The sequence below is a fragment of the Prionailurus bengalensis genome, chromosome B3 (genome assembly GCF_016509475.1).
Source record: "Prionailurus bengalensis isolate Pbe53 chromosome B3, Fcat_Pben_1.1_paternal_pri, whole genome shotgun sequence".
Classification (NCBI taxonomy): Eukaryota; Metazoa; Chordata; class Mammalia; order Carnivora; family Felidae; genus Prionailurus; species Prionailurus bengalensis.
This window is the reverse complement of record NC_057355.1, coordinates 66,319,330-66,339,044: the sequence shown is the minus strand read 5'-3', so window position 1 is coordinate 66,339,044 and position 19,715 is coordinate 66,319,330. Positions and strand designations below refer to the sequence as shown.

At 41.5% G+C, this 19,715-nt stretch overlaps 1 protein-coding gene across 3 annotated transcripts in view; it reads left to right on the top strand.

Moving 5' to 3' along the window:
* Window positions 1-19,715, top strand: part of CDIN1 (CDAN1 interacting nuclease 1) — a 274,464-nt gene that overhangs the window by 205,893 nt on the left and 48,856 nt on the right. For 2 of the 3 annotated variants that reach the window (XM_043555711.1, XM_043555709.1), the window contains one exon: window positions 6,890-9,196. The exons of the other annotated variant lie outside the window; for it this stretch is intronic. In XM_043555711.1, coding sequence (XP_043411646.1) covers window positions 6,890-6,906 — 17 coding nt within the window. In that variant the 3' untranslated portion in view covers window positions 6,907-9,196. Of the gene's footprint in view, window positions 1-6,889; window positions 9,197-19,715 lie in introns of those variants that run through there. 3 annotated transcript variants of the gene reach the window in all.

Sequence of the window (19,715 nt, the reverse complement as noted above, 5' to 3'; positions counted from 1 at the left end):
GATAAATAGCAGGCAGAGGTATTGGTATAGTCTAAGTTAGGAGCCAAGAAGTTCCATTAGTATAAAAGTGCAGATCTGCTTGATAAGTTACTAGCCTTGGAGTGCCTGCTGACAGCATGGAGTCTGCTTGAGATTCACTCTCTTCTTCTCTCTCTGCCCCTCCCCACCTTGTGCTCATGTGCTCGCTCGCCCTCTCTCTCTCTCTCTCTCTTTCTCTCTCTCTAACATTTTAAAAAAACTGACCAGTCTTGATGAAGAGCTGCTACTTATAATCTCATTCAGTAACGCCTTCTGCTGTAGATTCTGGGTTAAAGTGTAACTAGTATAAAAAGCCACCAGGACTTTCCATACTGCATATGTGAAGAAGGGTATTTGACTAGTCCGGTGTGTGTGTGTGTATTGCTGTATAGCAAACTACCCCCAAACTAAAGGAGTTACAATAACATACATTTGTTACCTCACTCTCCCTGTGATTGAAGAATATGGGCGTAGTTTAGCTGGGTTTTCTTCTTCCCTGTCTCTCACAGGCTGTATTCAAGACATTGGCCCAGGGAGTGTGGTCTCAGCTGAAGGTTTGCCCAAAGGTACACTCCCAAACTCGCTCAGTGGTTGTTGGCAGGATTCGGCTCCTCAGGAGCTGTTGTCCGTTCCTCTCAGACTCTTGGCCACAGGCCACCCTCAATTCCCTGCTACATGGGCCTCTCCCAAATGGTTGGTTTCATCAAAGTATGCAAGTTGAGAAGGCAAGAGAGTGTCTTGTAGCAAAGATGGAAGTCAGTCTCTTGTAACCTAATCACAAGTGAATTCTTACCACTTTTGCTATATTGTTTTTTTTAGAGGCAAATCCCTAGTTCCAGCCAACATTCAAGGGGGAGGGGATTACACAAGGGCATGATCCCCAGAGGCATGAATCACTGAGGTCACCTTAGATGTTGGCTGACCACAATACCTTTCTGCATCTCTTAGCTACAGCTCAGAACTCCAGCACTACCCCTCCTGTGGGTCTTTTTTCATTCCTGTTGTTGCCACATTAGGTTTGATGCTTCTTTTGGGTGCCTCTCTTCCTACAGATAGAGACTGCCCTCTGTTGAGTGAGTTCTAAATGGGACCCAATGCAATCCGTAAATGACATTCCTTCTAGCTCACTTTTTACTGTGAAGAGGAACCTTATGTGCATGGACAGGTTACTTACAAACATCTTTGTATTTTCAGACATCTTTAACATGCTTAGTATTTTCAGACAAGTTTAATATGCCTTAGAATTACCCATTTAATAGACTCCCCTTTTATATGCTTTTTACCTGTATGTAACATATCCACCTATAGAAATTATAACCTATTAAAACAGTGTCCCCCAATCTTGCCAAATTTGAAAATACTTAAAACAGTTATTTCTATCCTTCACGTGATTATAGCTGTGGTTCTAGATTCCATCTACTTAGACAATACATAATGACTGAAAGCTGTGAACTCTATTTTTTGTGCATTTTTTTAAAATTGTTGGTTGCAAATATAAATTGTCAAGTTAGCTAACATACAGTGTCTACAGTATGTTCTTGTCTTTGGGCGTAGATTCCCATGATTCATAGCTTACATACAACTTCCAGTGTTCATCCCAACAAGTGCCTGTCACCAATATTCCCCTCCCACCTTAATGCCTGTCACCAATATTCCCCTCCCACCTCGGCCTCCCCCCATCAACCCTCAGTTTGTTCTCTGTATTTAAGAATCTCCTATGGTTTGCCTCCCTCTCTATTTGAAACTATATTTTTCCCCTTCCTTTTCCCTATGGTCTTCTGTTGACTTTCTCAAGTTCCACATATGAATGAAATATTTTATGTGCATTTAAAAAATAAGACCTGTTTGTTTTTTCTGTCTGAGGATAGTGCTCAAGGTGCATAACAGGTCTATTACAATCTCCAGAGTTTCTGGCCCAAGTTGGAGAACCTCTGAGTGACATCTCTGGGCTGAGGTCAAGAACTCAAATGTCCATGGGGACAAGCGGACAACAAAATGAGCAGAGTAGGCAGGACATAAGAAATGGGCTTCTAACATTCCTTAAAAAAATTATTTTTAATGTTAGAGAAGTGGACTGTGAGTCAGGGAGGGGCAGAGAGAGACACACACAGAATCTGAAGCAGGCTCCACCCTCCACGCTGTCAGCACGGAGCCTAATGTGGGGTTTGAACTCATGAACACCGACATCATGACCTGAGCTGAAGTCGGACACTCAACCGATGGAGCCACCCAGATGCCCCCTTCCAATTCTTTCTTGAAACATGAGGTTATCTTTGGCTTTCCCAAATTTGATAGGAGTATGGAAAAATGTATCTCTACAATTAAAGTCTACAGAACAAGCACGATGCTAAATGGCACCTGATGTGGAGCCTTAACATCAGGGACTAACAGAATGGGGAGGACTGCAGCAAACCTGAAACAGGTCTTGTCAAAAGGGGGCAACTGTTACTTAGCTCCAGCTGATTGTTGCCAGATCAACTAATTTCCCAAAAGATGCTGAGTATTCAGGATTTTGTATTAAGAAACTCATGTGTTGGTTCTATTTATTTTTTTCAATAGATAGAAGCTCAGCTTCAATTTAGTAGATCCAGTCACAGAACTGTCACCCATTTGTAAGGCAGCTCACTCCGTGTTGTCAAAAGCTACATCTGTAGGAAACTTTTTATTCAGGTTGAATCAATATACAATTCTTGGTAAATCTCAGACATTGGCCCTAAGTCTGTGCTCAAGAGCTACAGCATGAATCTCATCACTTCTTCCCAGGAGTGCTCTAAAAATCAGAGGCTAGTGAATGAGCATGTTATCTCACCCTACATGCTTATTTCTACATCACAAATACTCGGTTATTCTAACAGTTCCTCAGGTATCGTAGAGTTCTCCTCTGGAGCAATTCCAGACCAGAGATACTCCTCTTAAAACATGACACCAACCCTGCAAAACGCTCTAGGCATGGTCTAACCAGTACAAAGGACATTTCCTCTCTTTTTCTGGTTAAAGTCTATCATACAGGGTGACATCCAGTTAGATCACTACCTCATAGTGAGACAGTCACAGACTGTGCAACCAGACTGCCTTGGGCTCCAAAACAGGTTCCCCCACTTTTTAGCTAGGAGACCTTCAGCAAACTAGCTAATTGCTCAGTGCCTTAGTTTCTCCATTTGCAGAATGGGGACATTAACTGCACCTGCCTCATCAAGTTGCCCTGAGAATTAAATGGGTAGATCTGTGGAAAGCGCTTAGAATAGCACATAGCAAGTGCTCTGAAAGTGATAATTAACGTTGTTACTGTTACTATCCTCCCCATGATCCCAAAATAGACCATCTATGTGCTCATCTTGGTTACTAATAAAAACACCAAGCCATGGTGGCAGCTGAGTCCTGCCAGCATGCCTCTCTGGAAACTGCCATTGGTTGGGCGACTGGCACAAAGCTATCTGATCCTATTATGAACTTGGTGTTCTCCACCGTGTCCTTGAGCAGGGCTGTCAGACACCAGGGAACCGTGCTAGGCCTGGAGAACACACGGATAAAGAAAATAGGGTCTTTTTCCCTCCGCAGGGTCACCATATAGCAGAGACAAGTGGCGAAATAGATAATGCCTGGGAGACACCTATGCACAAAAACCACCAAAGGGTCCCCAGCTTTCACTCCACAGTCTCTTGTTGAATTTCTCTAAATACTCTACAATGAAAGGGAACCAGAGAAATGCATTTCAAATGGATTTGTAAGGTTGTTACTTATGAGGAACTTCATCTTTCGTACGTACTCCCGAGGTCTGTCCTGGGACTTTGACCTCCCATTTGTGTCAGGAGGTATTTGTTGTTTTTGCGAGTGTGGCGGTATTTTACTTGCAAACAAAATTACTTGTGTAAAAGTCACTTGAGTTCTCTGTCTCTGCTCCACGAGAGTTTTTAAAATCCATTTGGATGGAGTCTTTGATCTTGTTACTGGACCATGAGTATAGTAAACTGAAAATTAGAGTCCACCTTGAAATGTGTTTACGGAGTCAACTCAGATATCCATATACACCCCATTCCAGAGTGTCTCCTCCGGCTGGTGGGGAGGGCTGCCATCGCAGTAGCAGACCAGCCCTCTGCTGTGCACATTCCCTCAGACCCAGAGACTGTTTTCTTTTAAATGCCATTAACAGTCTCTTTGATTTTTATTGGTCACAAAGGTTATGTTTGCCTTTGCAGTGATCTCATTCTTGTCTAGTAGTGCCACAATAAATGGGAACAGGCATCAAAGAAATGAAATCATTCAACCCACGAGCATGTACTTGACCTACATAAAAAATGTCCTAGGTCCTGTTTTCTCCCCGGTTTACACCTTGGATTGGAAATGCTAGACTTGGATTGCTTGGTTTTTCAAATTATCGACCAAAATGTTCCCTTCTGTTGGTTCAGATAACCAAGGAAGATTGACTCTATAAAGTTGCTTAATGTGTTCAGCCTCTTCATAAACAGATAGGTTACTAGAAGGTGATCTTGCCAGCATTTGATAATCTCTGGATCCTGAATTATTGGAGAAAGAAATACACTAAAGTAGGTATCGGGAACAAGGCCAAATTGTGCTCTGTCATTCAGTGTCCAAATTTGTCACCCAATAAGTTCCTACTTTTTCATTCAAAGAACACGTAACTGGATGGCCTTTACCTGCCAATTGCCACTTACAAAGAGAAGTTGTGTTGCTTTGTTTTTAATTAAGCACACATTATCAGAACTTTTGAGCCACATGAGAGGGCTAATAGTGCCTAAGTTAACATAATTCCATCCAAAAGCTAAGAAACAAAGACTCAGACAGCAGACTACTCTGAAGTGTCACTATTCACATATTCTGAAAGGAACTTCTAGATCAGTGATCCTACCTTCAGGGAGTCCTAGTAGTGAGCCATTACAGCGAAATGTTCAGATTCAGTCTTGGAAAACCTTTTCCAGTTGCAGATTTCCTCTGTTGCCTCAAAAGAGAAACAAGTCCATTTTCTTGGGCATTGAGGTGTTCCCCAGCCTGGCTTTTCTGCCCGGAAAATGCCATTTTCGTAAAGAGCTGTCATGCTTCGTGTCCTTTGGCGTATGATTTAGCTGTTCAGGGAAAGTGTAGGCTGCTCTTGCTCTCTCAGTGCTTGGTGGTAGGTGTTTTTGTTTTATTAAATCTTTAAAACACTGAGCTTGTTGTTTATGACCTCCATATATTCTTTTGTTCTTTTCCATGACTGGTTAGATCACATTTTTTTTTCCTCCCTTTGTAAAAATATTAGTGCCTTTCTAAAGAACATCATGGTCTCCTGAATGGCTGCATAAGACAGCGGAGGAATGTGTTGAGCTCAGTGTTAGGTCTGTAGAGCCCTGTGACCCAGGGCTGCTTCACTGATAGGAAATTTGATACTTTTGATAGTAACCAGAGCTTTTTGTAAGATAGAGATACCAAATGGTCTATGTTCCAGTTGCAAACAATTGTTACTACAAGTTGCGAAGAAACCCCCAGTTAACTGGAAGTAAGGTCTCACCAGGCTTCTCTGAAGCCTGCCCCCAATGGCAGGTAAATACCATCGAGTCTAGTGCTCTAAGGCCGCCCCACTGTACACAGCTCCTATGTCCTCTGGAGCTGCTCATCAGTGGATGGGTTGCCATTCTGCCCAAAAGGTTCAATTAATCTTGCATACAACTTTGCTACCGTTCTGTGACACCCAACTGAACTTGTTCCTGTGCATATAGTATCTTGCAGCCCATCTTGGACTATTAGTTTTGGCAAGTACACTACAGCGTATAATAAATCATGGAAGGAAAAAAGCTTTTTGGCCTAACGTGGCTCAGCCTGCTGTAATGTCAGAATACAGAAAGCAGTTCTGTTTTTAGACATCCTTTTACTAACCCAACATTCATAATTTATGATTTCACTGTAAAATTCCTGCAACATGACACCAAAAGTAGTGCTGCCCTTTAATTAAGTACTCTCGGTAGAAAAAAAAAAAAAAAAGGTGAAACTGATGGGCAAAACATGTCTGTGTGCACAGTGATTGATCGTGATTACATCTTTATGAACCCAGCCTAAAGGTCTCAACTTCCTGATGGGTAAAGTCTTCTACAGGGTTACTTCCTGAGTCTGCAACTAACAAAAATTGGAGATAATTTGGAGGCACAACTTAGAAAGATTGAGGATTTAAGCCAGCATCTGTCTACACTTCTTCATGGTCTACATGACATGATCTATCATCTTCATGATAAGAACCTATGACCAAATTTCACACCGTGCTCATATTTAGAGACTGTACACAGACACGAAGGGTCGGGGATAAGGTCTCTCTGAGGGATCCCAGTGGTCATCTGGATTTTTGTTTGCTTTTTGAGGAGTTGAGAGAGGAGATGACCAAAGGGACCTCTGGCCCCATTGGTATGTGCATAGAGCATTCTAGTCAGAAGAGGACCTTGACCTATTCTACTTTTACATTATTCCTTTTGTTTTCCCCTTGGTTGAAAATAGGTTAGGAGATAAGGTAACATTAGGAGATAGAATCCCAAGTGTGGTGCTCCCCAACAGTAACTCGTCGCTGTTAAGAGTCTAGTTTTATCCTTCCTCAGTTACTCACGTCAACCCAAGTTGAGAACACATTACTGAAAAGTGATGAGGGTCGCGCATGTATATGCAATACTTCAGGTTCCTTGAAAGGTAATAACTCTGAGATTGTAGTAGTACTTGTATTAAAGTAAGCCCGCTGCTTGCTAGAAGTTCCGCCCTCAGCCACAATCGTAGCAACCAAAACAAAAACTTGGTGAAATGCTGCCCCTTAATCATCATCGCAATGCTTCAGAGATGACCATTCTCGAGAATTCTGTTGATCCAACACCCATGTTATTTTCTCATGTTTTTGCAGATTTGGGCCGGGCTTAGTCATCTATTGGTACGGCTTTATCCAGGAACTGGACTGTAACCGGGAAAGGGGCATCCTGCTCAAAGCCTGTTTCCCCACGGACATTGTCACCTTATGCCATAGCCTAGCTTGACCCCGATGGTCCTGGAAGAGAAGCCGGGAGGAAAAGGTGAATCCGGAAGCAATTTTACTTTCCTGCAATGTAAACTCCTGGCACCATCTGCCCTGAACTTGAGCTGAACTCGGGCTGCCCGTGGCCACGCCACTACCTCTTTAGACAAACATATCAAGAGTTTCTGTTTTCCTTCATCCCTTGCTGATGTGAACAGCCAAGAACTACAGACACAACCCACTCATTATCAGCATTTCTGTCTCTGTCAAACAGTTAGTTTATAGATAGTCATAATCTTTCTTCCTTCCGGATGGTTTCTGCTCATACTGAACAAAAGAAGAAATGTGGAGACTTGAAAGGTGTGATTTTTCAATTCTCCTCCCAGTTCCCGAACCACCCCCTTATTTTTTTTCTAAGCCTCTATTCATTCTTTCTCCCTCCCCCCCCACCCCATGTCTTCACATACTCTCACAGGTCCCCAGTGTTAAATTACCATCATGGAATAATCTAGCACAATCATAGCAAATTGGAAGACATGGAGGCTGAAACTAGATTTCTGCTCTCACCTGCCAGGCTCCAGTAGACCTCGATGGTAGCCTCTGCTTGTTTTGTCCAGTCTTTACAGTTTCCTGACTTCCCTGGCATTGAGCCACACTGAAAAAATGGACTCGAGAATTTCCTCTTTATGATACTTATTTGAACACCAAAGATTTTCCATTTATCTCATGTAAAAGTATTGGTTACATTGTGTCTGGAAACCACACTCCTTTGGACTGGGGGCAAAAGGGAGACCATTGAAGCATGGTGCCAGCCTGGGCAAAAGTTTATTTTTAGACACGGCTACTTGTCAGTATGAATGGTAGTCAGTATTTTTATGCGTACAATTTTTTAAAAGCACATTCTGTGCATGGCTTTGTATCTGCATTTTATATGACATAATAATTACATAACAATCAGATAATTTAGGCATTAGAAATGTTCAGCTTTGAACGAATTAAGTGTACCAGAAATAAGCCTAGAGAGTTTCCAAATAAGCAAAATAAAAGGGATTTTGTATTTGTTTGCTTTTATCTACTCAGTTTTTACACGGCTAACCAAGTTTCGATTTAAAGCAAAACATCAATAAATTGATTATAAACCTATCTTTTGGGAGGTTAACTTATCTATACCTGAAAATGTACTTATAAAAGACTTGTCCCCATGTTGAAAATCTATTATATCTTTTATAATGAACAGATGAAATTGGGAAATACTAACAAAAATAGAACTTCTGCAACCACCTCTAAGTTATATCCATGGCTTGCTTCTTTCAAAAGACAAAATCCACCATTTGCGCCCTGTTAATTTTGTACCTAAGGAGGTTTGCAAATAAGTCTGCCAGCTGCATTTCCTTTTGAAAGACACAAACACGTCCGGCCCAGACGTGTGGATTTTAACTCTGTAGTGGGTTGCATTCCACAAAAGAGGAGGAGGAAAATGAAATGGGAAGGAGGTCTCTGTGGCAGACTTGTGTGTCAGCGTAAAATTATCACGCAGGTTTTGGGAGTGAAATAGAATCATCTGAAACTACTGTTGTCTTTGCACACGTGTGCACACACATGCACACACTTTAACACTGTTAAGAAACAGGTTTCGTGGCATGCTCTAAACTGCTTTTTTCTTCTTTAGGAACGAATTACATTTCATCTGCACAGATGTTGAAAAGCCTGTTAAACCCTTGTCAAGGATTTGTTGGTTTTGCATTAAACAAATTTATGATGAGGGCGCACAAATAAATTTAAAAAAAATAGAAGAGGTGCTTGCATTTCATATTCCTGCTTATACCTGGTACCCTGACATAATGTGTTATAAGAAGGTACTGGTATTCTCTGGCAACGGCACCACCTCCTGTTGATGAACAAGGTCTTAAAATGTGGCCCTTCAACATGGGAACAAGACCAGTAAGCCATACATAGGATGATAAAGTTCTCAAGTTTCAAAACTAAGTTTTTTCCCACCTGAAACGAATGTCATTCTGTCTACCACTCTTCAGCTGGAAGGGTATAGGGAGACAAGAGTAGTGTTCCCAAATTGGAAACTCCAAGCCTCCTTATTCTTTTTCCTTTTATGGTAGAAATCTTTATCTGTGTTAAACCGGTGTGTGTTGTTTACTTGTTTGTTTTTTTTAGTTAAGACAATAAAAACGGCCCTGGAAAGTAGACAGGATGCTTTTTGTTGTTGTCGTCGTCATTAGAAGGTTAACATTAAAGCCAAATCTTGTTTTATGGAGCATTCTGCAAACTGCAATAATGAATCATGCCAACGCAGAAAAAAGCAGGAGTGTGCGGACAATGTAAAACGAAACGATGTTCTCTCCGGTGGTTAGAGACTTGCCAGGCGTCTGCTGTCACAAAGACCCCATGTGAAGTGTGGCAAGGGATCCGCTCAGTGCAAAGCTGATCTAGCACGGATAACTTAAGGTGACTTCATAGGCTCCTTTCTACCCTTACCGCCCCCCCCCCAAAAAAGTGAGATTTTTTTTCTTTCATCTGCCTTCTAGTGAGGTGTATGTCAACTCTTCTCAACACTCCTAAAGGGAAAAGCTTCGGGGTCCAAAGCAGAAAGCTGGATCTCCAGGGGAAACAATTTTCTTCTAACCATAGGTGTATGTACCTGATCATTAGCAGCAAGGCTTGGTTCCATCCTGGAAAAGATGATAAATGGTTAGTCTTTGGGGGGTGCATTAACTCAGGCCGGGAGGGGATTGCTTAGAGCCCTGGATGAGGTCGTTCACTTAAATGGTCCCTGGTGGGCCACGCTAATTAGCACACAGCACCCAAGTGTACAGTTCATCCACTCGCCTCTCACTGAGAGCTCCACGTGCTGTTGCTTGGCCCCTGTGGAACCGAGATACCTTAGGTGTCTGCTCTTTTTAACATGCAACGCACTACAGACCTAGCGTTTCAACTGATTTAAATGCTTAGTGTCTTCACAGGCTGCTTCTTTTCACCCACCTCCTCCCTCTCCTTTTTCCCCTTCACTAACCTTTGCCAGGTTCCTTCCATGTGGACATGTATTCTGTGCTTTCTCACTACATTTTCTCACCCTTTTTTTCTCTCCAGAAAACCATCCCCAGACCAAAATGCATTTCATCTAACTCCTGATGCAGAGGTCTTCGGGGTGGGGGTTAGCAGGTAGCTGGTACACCTTTGAAGACTCCTAAAACTTCTCAGATAAGATTTTACAGGGTCAAACAGGATGTGAGGTTTAGGCTGTCAGGACATGTGGCAAACGGAGCTGAAAGAACCTGTGAGGTTTACAGCTACTTTCGGCCTGAGTGGTGGTAATGGTATTCTGTCTGTGGATGAAACTTAAAGAAATGGGAAAATACCTGTATGATTTCACTGGAGAAACGCTCCTAGCTTGTTCATCTTTGGGAGTGGCTGGCCATTTTCCATGTGATCTGCTGGGAGCAAGTCTTCTCAGAGTAGAAATACTTTGTGGCAGGGATAGGAGGAGAAAATCCCACAATTGGGACATTGTGTTCCGCCCCCCCAACTAAGTTTTTATTTTTGTTATTTTGAGAGCGAGATAGCAAGCAAGGGAAGGGCAGAGAGAGAGGGGGAGACAAAATCCCAAGCTCAAACCCACAAACCGTGAGATCATGACATGAGCCCAAATCAGGAGTCAGGCGCTTAACTGACTGAGCCATCCAGGTGCCCCGGGACATTCTTGGTGAGGGTAAAGGAGCAAAGTTAGCTTAACGAGAGAGGAAACCAAAAGGCAAACAATGACGAGTCTGCCTGCAATGTCTCCATTTATAGCGAAGCACTTCTCTGAATGTGTCTGTAAGGTCACTCTTAGGTAAAGGAAGGGTGACAATGACAAAGTTTGGACTCTCTGATTGTATTGCCCCAAACGAACCTTCCCATATAAGGTAAACGTGATCTTTTATTAAGAACATGCCTGGATTCCAAAGATTAAATAAGGAAGATGGAATTATGAAATAATAACCAGAACAGCTTGGGTTCCCCTTGTGGTTTTCACTTTCCTGCTATTGTTTTGAATATGGCTGTGAGACAAAGAGCTGCTTAGGTCAAGCACAATAAATTATAGTTTTCATACAATAGTAATCCACTAAAATGATTTCAAAGCTTGATCAAAGTACTTCAAAAAGACTTTTAAAACTTTTCCACAATACAGCGGGAGGGGAAATGCTCATTTGATGCCTTAATTCATTTCAGTTAGTACAGCATAGAGCTTGGCATCATACCTACTTGTTAAAAATCGATCTCATTAGTTAAATAAATCCAACTTGATCTTACTGTTTTGTGTGTAAATAAAGGAGATTGAAGATTTCATCTGGTTAACTGGAACAACTAAACATTTGGAGTCACTTGTAAGGAAAAGATACAGTACCATTTTAAAATACGCATCATGTAATATTGTGATAGTGAAGGTATTAAGACTAACTCCCTGTGCTTGGAATCAAGTGTCTATCTATGGATTTATTTTGCATCTTAATCATGGCAACCGATGGGTTTTGTTTTTCATTCCTTTTCCCTCATCACTTGGATTTATCTAGAGCTGTCTCAGTTCAAAGGCAAGGATGATGGGAGGTACCCTAGTGATAGCAAACCTAAGCAAATTTGAGGCTCAACCATATATAAAACAGTGTGGGCCTGCAACAATGTCAGCCTCAGCCAAAGACCCATGGTGCTACGCGAACGTAATTTTTATTTTTTAAAAGGAAGGTCATTGTGAGATGCCGACATGAAATATAACCAAGTCAATTAAGTAATAACAATTGAAGTTCAGAGTTTAATTGAGGGCTGAACATGAAGCCAATGACCATTAACCCAAAGCGGTCATGAATTCCCCTGAAAACTGCCTTGGTTAAAGGTATTTCCAGAATAAGTAGCACTTTTTTCTTTAAAAAAAGAAAAATCCTTTGTCATTTTTATGTTCATTCAACAGATACATTCAGAAAGAACTATTTAGTGTGTTTCTAGTAGACTTTATGTATTTTTAGGTTTTAATGGAAATTTCTCATACACAGCAAATCAAACTTTACATAATCTAAACCACCTCTACAGGAAGCCACAGTTTTGTAGGTAAACTGAGAGATGGAGGCACCTTTTGTCTCAATTGTTGACTGACTTCTTCCTGTAGTTACTTAATGGTGAGATTTCCAAATAGACTATAAGCTCCATAGAGTAGAAACTGTATCTGTCTTGTTTTTGCACTAGCCTCCAGCAGGTAACAGAGTTCCTGGCACAGAGAGGTGCTCAATATATATTGAATGAACAAATGAATGACTACACATACACTAAGTATGTTCTCATTCACTTGAGTTGAAAAAATGGAAGCTTTTAACTGTCGTCTTCAGCTGAAAACTGTTTACTGGAATCAGAGAAAAGCATTATATATGTAAGTGTTAAAGTATTAATGACTGGGGCACCTAGGTGGCTCAGGCGGTTGAGCATCAGACTTTGGCTCAGGCCGTGATCTTGGGTTTCGTGTGTTCAAACACTGCATCAGGCTGTCTGCTGTCAACACAGAGCCCACTTCAGATCCTCTGTCCCCCTGTCGCTCTGCCCATACTCTGCTCATGCTCACACGTGCTCTCTGTCAAAAATAAACATTCAAGGGGCGCCTGGGTGGCGCAGTCGGTTAAGCGTCCGACTTCAGCCAGGTCACGATCTCGCGGTCCAAGAGTTCGAGCCCCGGGTCAGGCTCTGGGCTGATGGCTCAGAGCCTGGAGCCTGTTTCCCATTCTGTGTCTCCCTCTCTCTCTGCCCCTCCCCCGTTCATGCTCTGTCTCTCTCTGTCGCAAAAATAAATAAACGTTGAAAAAAAAAATTTTTTTTTAAATAAAAAAATAAACATTCAAAAAAATAATTGAAAAAATTTTAAGTATGAATAAAGTATTTGGAAACTCCCATCAACCAGAGTACTCTAGAATGCATACTAGTTTTAAGGGGAGTTCATGTGATTTCATTGTGTTTACTTTCAAGTTGGCCTTAGTGTGGTGCTTTTCCAATATATTGGTAAAGAAACTAGAACACTTAAAATTCTTTCTTTTTAAAAAATTAGGCTTAAGGCATTTTTATCTTTACATTTCTATTCAAGATTTAAGAAACAGTTTCCTTTGGGGGTGCCTGGGTGGCTCAGTTGGTTAAGCATCCAACTTCAGCTCAGGTCATGATCTCGCGTTCTGTGGGTTTGAGCCCTGCATCTGGCTCTGGGCTGACAACTCAGCCTGGAGCCTGCTTCGGATTCTGTGTCTCTGCCTCTCTCTCTCCCTCCCTCCCTCCCTCTCTGTCTTCCTCTGTCTCTCTCTCTCTCTCTCTCCTTCTCTCTCCTTCTCTTTCTCTTTGCCCCTCCTGCTCTTGCTCTCTCTCTCAAAAACGTTGAAAAAATTTAATTAAAAAAAAAGTTTCCGCTGAAATCAAGTCAAAGTGCCAATGTGTTTCCAACACAAATTTTTGGATATTCAGTGGAATTCTTAGATTAACTGCAAATGGTACTTCTAACTGCTCACTTTTATAATGAGTTCATGGGCAAAGTGCTTCCGGGCCATAGGAGTGGCTGACTGGATCAGGAAAGAAGGGCTCTTTGGTCATTTGCCAACAGGATCTGACTTGGAAGAGACACTGTCCGTGAACTGCTCAGTGGGCATTGCTCTTAGTCATTAAGTCAGAGTATATTATCATTTGAAAGCCATAGGCATTTGACACATTTCCTCATATTTTGGAAACTTAAAATATGAAAGGAATTGGAACTTCACATTTCTTTGCCAGTTTCCCAGGACTTAATGTGTTAGGGCCAAAAACTGGTGCACGGTTCCTTCCATGAATATCTGGAGAGAACAGACACTCAGTTATCTCTGTGATATTCCTCTGTTTCTATGTGATAACTGTCATCTATTTCTAGCATTTAGGCTATTCAAAACACAAATATTTATTGAGTCTCTAATGTATATTTAAAAGTGTTTCAGTACTGTGGGGAATTTTAACAGACCCAATAAAAGGTCCTTCTTAAAAAAAAAAATCATTCCTTATCAAAATGAAAAAGGCTTGAAATGTTCAGAAAAGTCAGTCACAGTGTAATTAGGAAAGAAACCTTTGAGGCTTTTAATAAGCTATTTTAATTCTAGAATCTGGACAGCAACTAGTTCACTGTTTATGCTGGCTGTGTTTGCTAAGAAGGGTTCTGAGACCTAGTTCAGCTCATCAGGAAATAAGGGTATGATCAGTTATGCGCACTAGCTTTTGAAGTGGGTAGTGATCACATAAATGCCACATATTTCCAATATCTGCCCTAGGCCATTCATATTTAGTGCAAGTATAAATAAATTCAAAGCATTTGGAAAAGAACTCATAATCTTGCTCATCAGTCTGAGCAGTAAAACAAGCAGTATTCCTTTCCACTGGGTCTATGACACCAAGTGAACTATCCGTGGCTCAAGTCTGTTCAGTAATTTATATAAGCTAAATATGTCAATAGAAAAATGACTTAAAAACTCAAGATAAACAGAAGGCCATGGATAGTTGTTTCAGTAAGGTGTGAAAGTTAAGTGACGTTACTGATGAAAAACGCAGGGTCCCTATGCATTTGGTCTGCATAAGGATCTTCAGATTTGAGGATATATTCTATTAGGTAGTTTTACATGCTCCTTGGGTGTTCTCTTTTGCTTTCAGTAAAACCAGGTGGGGGTTTCAAGGTCAGCTGCAGAATGTGCCTGCCTTCTCTTTCATGGTCTTTATATCATCTGGGTATCAATTTACTACATAGTACAATGTATTTCTATAAGGTAGTGATTGTGTATTTGTAATATTTGTTTTAAAACATGCTCCCCAAAAGAAATGTTAACATACTTTCCAGGATAAAGGAGATGGGTATGCTTTACCCAGTAATGTACCTTCGGTTAATATACTTACCATTAAGCCATAAATGATTTTCCTAAAACCTTTTAATTGTGTCAGTTTATTCTAGCAGCTTAAATAATGACCATTGCACGTGACAGATTAGTAGGTAAAAGCCGAAAAATACTTTGTTTGTTAATTTGAATAGAAATACGCATCTTGATTTTCAAAATTAATATTTTTTAAGAAGCGTTTTGCAATAAATGAAAAAGGTAATCAACATAACGGGATAATCGAAAAACAGAAGAATGAAAGAGACTGCAAAGTGTGCATGAATGCTTCGCATGTAAATGTAAAACTCAGTCTTTTGGCAAATTATTTTCATCTTCCTTGCTCCCCTCCCATCCTTGAAAGTGTTTTTGCCATGACGGGTTAAAAACAGCAGAATGGGGGCGTGGATTTAGCAAAGAAACTCATGTGAAAATGGAATTGCGTTTCCCCTCTGCTCCCTGACGATGTCCTAAGAGGTGTGCAGAAAGTAAAATCGAGCCATTAGCAAAGAGGAGACGAGTTTGACTCCTAGACTCAGAATTTGAGAATTGAAGGGACCAGAGGTTTCATTGTGCAGGAGGACAAGTGACTTGTCCAAGGTCACATAGCTAACTAATTAGGGGCAGGACCAGAATCTGTAGCTCCTAGTCTCCTGTCCACTGTCCTTTCCACCACAGGGTTAATAATCTATTCTGGAAGGAATTTCCAATACCTTAGGTTTATTATTTACAAAGTAAAGGGTTGCTGTATGTTTTCAAATGAGCGTTCGGAACCTGAGCTGTTTTTGCCCTGCCCTCCTGCCCTAATTTTACTTTGACTTTAGTAACCTAAAATTCTTACTGTTTGCTGGCAGTCAGTTTCTATACATCGCCACTTAGTTTAAGAATGTGCCACTAAAAATGAATTTGGAAACATTTTTAAGACTTCTTTAGTCCCTGGCCAATTTATGTGTTCACTGGATTTTCCTTCCATTGAAAACAGTCCACAGATGTTAGGTGTACCATCTTCTTTTCGTGTAAGGATAATATTTAAGCCAATAACAATTCATGAACTTTTCTGATCATCACCAAAAATGGTTAGCATGTAATCTCGACCTGGACCCAGTAGAGCCTGGTGACTCACACAGGCTTTGACAACAGACTGGAATCCCTGCTTATCCACTTACAGGAAAGCAAACTCTCCAAAACCTTCAGTTTCTTCATTTGCCCAACTGAAATAATACCTACCACCTAGGACTATGAGGATTAAACAAGATTAGTACTTAATGCACCATAAATCATAGCTCTAATAAAACTAGTATCATATATTATAATTCTATTATACATTATATAATTAATATTACTACTATCATAGAAGGATCCATTTAATAATGACCTACACCATTAAAAATGTGCATTTTCTGTGCTAATTTAGAAATCAGTATAATGTGGATAGCTTGGCTTATGACTGCTTTTTGAAAACTCATTAAGAAAAAGCCATTTTTCCAAAAGTTAAGAGACTGGCGGAACAAGACCCTCCTTTGACTGTGGGCATATGCTCAGTTGATTGTTTTCACAGACAGATGTCTAGTTTACCATTCTTTTGCTCTGGAGGAGTAGCTCAGAGGCAGCGAGCCCATGTTGGTTTCAATAGTGACCATAGCCTCTGCCATAAATACAACTTGGGCAGCAGGGCAGCACAGAACGCGGCTGGCACATACCCGTCTGACTGACGGCCCAAGTCCACCGCGCACCTGCTAAGCCCTGAAAGGTGCGTGGGTTTGTTACATAGAAAAAGGGTCTTGAACAGGATTGAAATACTTTCTCCGGGCCACTGTTAATTCATTGAAAGAAAGCATAAAACATTGTTCGAATTTGATCTTTAAAGAAACAAACAAAAAAGGCAAAGCAAAAGGAATTTGGGGAAATTACTAGTTTGTGCCCTTATTCTTCTGACTGATGTTTGCGACACTATTTAGGGCTTTTGAAAAGACATGATTTTTGCCAGCACCCCCGCCTTTAAAAATAAACCTCATCTGGGGCGCCTGGGTGGCTCAATCGGTTAAGTGTCTGTCTGACTTAGGCTCAGGTCGTGATCTCACGATTCCTGGGTTCCAACCACGTGTCGGTCTCTGTGCTAGCACCTCAGCATGGAGCCTGCTTCGCATTCTGTCTCCCTCTCTCTCTGCCCCACCCCGGCTCACAATCTGTCTCAAAAATAAATAAACGTTAAAAAAAAAATTTAAATAAACCTTATTAGATCACAGGCAAGCTGAACAGTTCTTTAAAAATTCAGCAACTTCTGATGCTCCCCTCTCAAAACACAGGCCAGTAACCCTACACATTGGAGGCAGATTCTGGAGCAGATTCTCTTTGGGGGCAGGGAAATACTGCAACAGTAATGCTGGGCATGGAAAGCGTGGCTCTCACCTGGGAGCTTGACAGCATTTGGCAAACAATTAACCACTCTTTGCTATACCCCTGGCCAGGTTAGGTAAGTGCTTTTATGCCCAGTAACAGAGGAGTTAACTAATTGAACTATGCTCCTTGTAGAAGTTGCTTATTGCTTTTTTTTTTTTTTTTTTTTTGAGAGGGCACAAGTGAGCTAGGGGGAGTGGAAGGGGTTGGGGGGGCGGGGAGAGAGAGAGAGACAAAGAGAAAGAGGTGGGTCCCATGTTCACCCAAAGTGGGACTCGAACTCATGAACCATGAGATCATGGCCTGAGCCGAAGTCAGATGCTTAATAACTTAGCTAGGTACCCAAAGTTGCTTTTTTTTTTTTTTTGTAACAATAAAGAAAACTTGGCAAAATGTTTTTTTCTAAAGAGAAGGATTTCTCTCTATACTATTTGTTTTCAGAAAGCTGAAAAACAAAGTAAATACTAAGATGTATGTGTACCTAATCCTGAAAATGAAACTGGGCAACAGACACCACAGACTGACCTGTGATCGACACCCTTAGATTGTCTTTTTGTAGTTAGTAGTACCTGACAGAACACCATATCAAACTTGGCGTCGGTAGGCTCCCCATTCTGCTCCCTCCACACCCCAGCCCCCACTATGGAGTAAGAACAACTAAAAGGAATCTGACAGTAGACATGGCAAGTTTCGTGGAACCCCCCTAGCCCCTGGTCTTTCCCATGTGTTGCAGAAATTCTGAAAGGGAGAATCGAAAAACTATCCCTTTTGCTCATAGTGAAAGTTCAACAGAACAAAATAAACCGCTCTTATGATGACTTTATAATGAGCCCCTTTTAGCATGGCAGCCTGTATGATCTAAAGATAGTCCAGATGTTTTCATTAACTAAATTTGAAATATTCAACTGAATATGCATCAGACTCAACCTGGTGTCATATCTCATTAAAACCATGAGGCCTGATACAAACTGTCCTGAAATGCTTGATCTAATCTCTACCTAAAGAGGATCTGAGTTTGCAGCTCAGTGGAGTCAAATTACAGAGTCCCCAACATAGTGGGTTCATTTATTCTAACTGGCACAGAAGCATTTTGTTGATATAGCTGGAGATGTGATGAGGAAGGGCATCTTAACTGCTTTGGAAACCATTAACTCCCCGTATGCTGAAATTGGAGTCTGACCAGAGACAGCCTGATCTGCCCTCCCCCCATCTAGAGAGGGAGTCAATATTGCCACCCTCGGGGGGGGGGGGGGGGCCTGAGGTCAGTTCCAGAGAGGCTAACAGGCCTTCAGGATAAAAATTCATAAAGGGAGTGACCTGTTCCTGGATGCCTATAGGAAAGAGTTTATGGGGTAAGAAAGCATATGTGGCAAACAAAATTGTGTACACACACACACAAACACATACACACACACACATTTATCCTTCCTAACAGTACAATCTTGACCAAGAATTGGAGGAAGATGCTTTATCACAGTGCAGGTGGACTGGTCCAGTCATGAGCACGCAGAACCACTGCAGCCAGTGAGCAGCAAGGAAACACCTATGGTGAAGTTTAAGAGGAAATTTTTCTCCCCTGATAGAAGCAAACCCCCTCTTCTGCCATCCTTTTGCCTTTGATGTAAGGATGCGATGGGTGGAGCTACAGTAGCCATCTTGTGACCATAAGGAAAAGACAAACTACCAGAGCCAGAAGGAAAGGAGCTACTGAGCCCAGGTCGGCACTGCTGGACTCTTCTTATTTCAACCATCACCTTTTAGGTGTTCTGTTACTTGATCCCAAACTATCCCTAACTGACAAGGGTATCTTTCGAATTCTTAGCATAGGGTTCTGGGTGATTTCTTATATGTGCTGCCAGAGAAACTTGGTCAAAATGTCTAACAAAGTTACTGATTGCTGAAGTCATACCCAGAAACACTGAGCCCTAAGCTGCATAGAACTCTAAGAGGGCCAGGATAGAAGCTACTTCTGCTCAGAGAGGGGACAGAAATTTATTAGGCAGCACCTCCACCAAAGACCATATTGTAGACCTCTGTGAATACCTGTCCAGTGTCCAGGCTAGAACTGACGCCTCCATGAACATCACTATTAATATTGAGATCAGAGTGGAAAATGAGTTGTAGAAAACAAAGGACCTCCTTACAGAACTGTGGATAGAAACTCTTAGCCAGATATATACTCATTTGGGGATGACCCCTCCCACTACCTCCTCCGCTCCCCAACCCCACCAAACCACCGTTTTTACTGAAATATTCAAATGAATACATTAGCTAAATTTCCCTTTCTATCTTTGCCACCACATCTAAACTGTTACAATGGCCAGCACTGCACCTAGTATGCTGGGCACTTAACAGGCACCTAATTCAAACAAGTATGATGACTACAAAAGAAGAAATGGGGCCTAGTCACAAGGCCCAGCAGT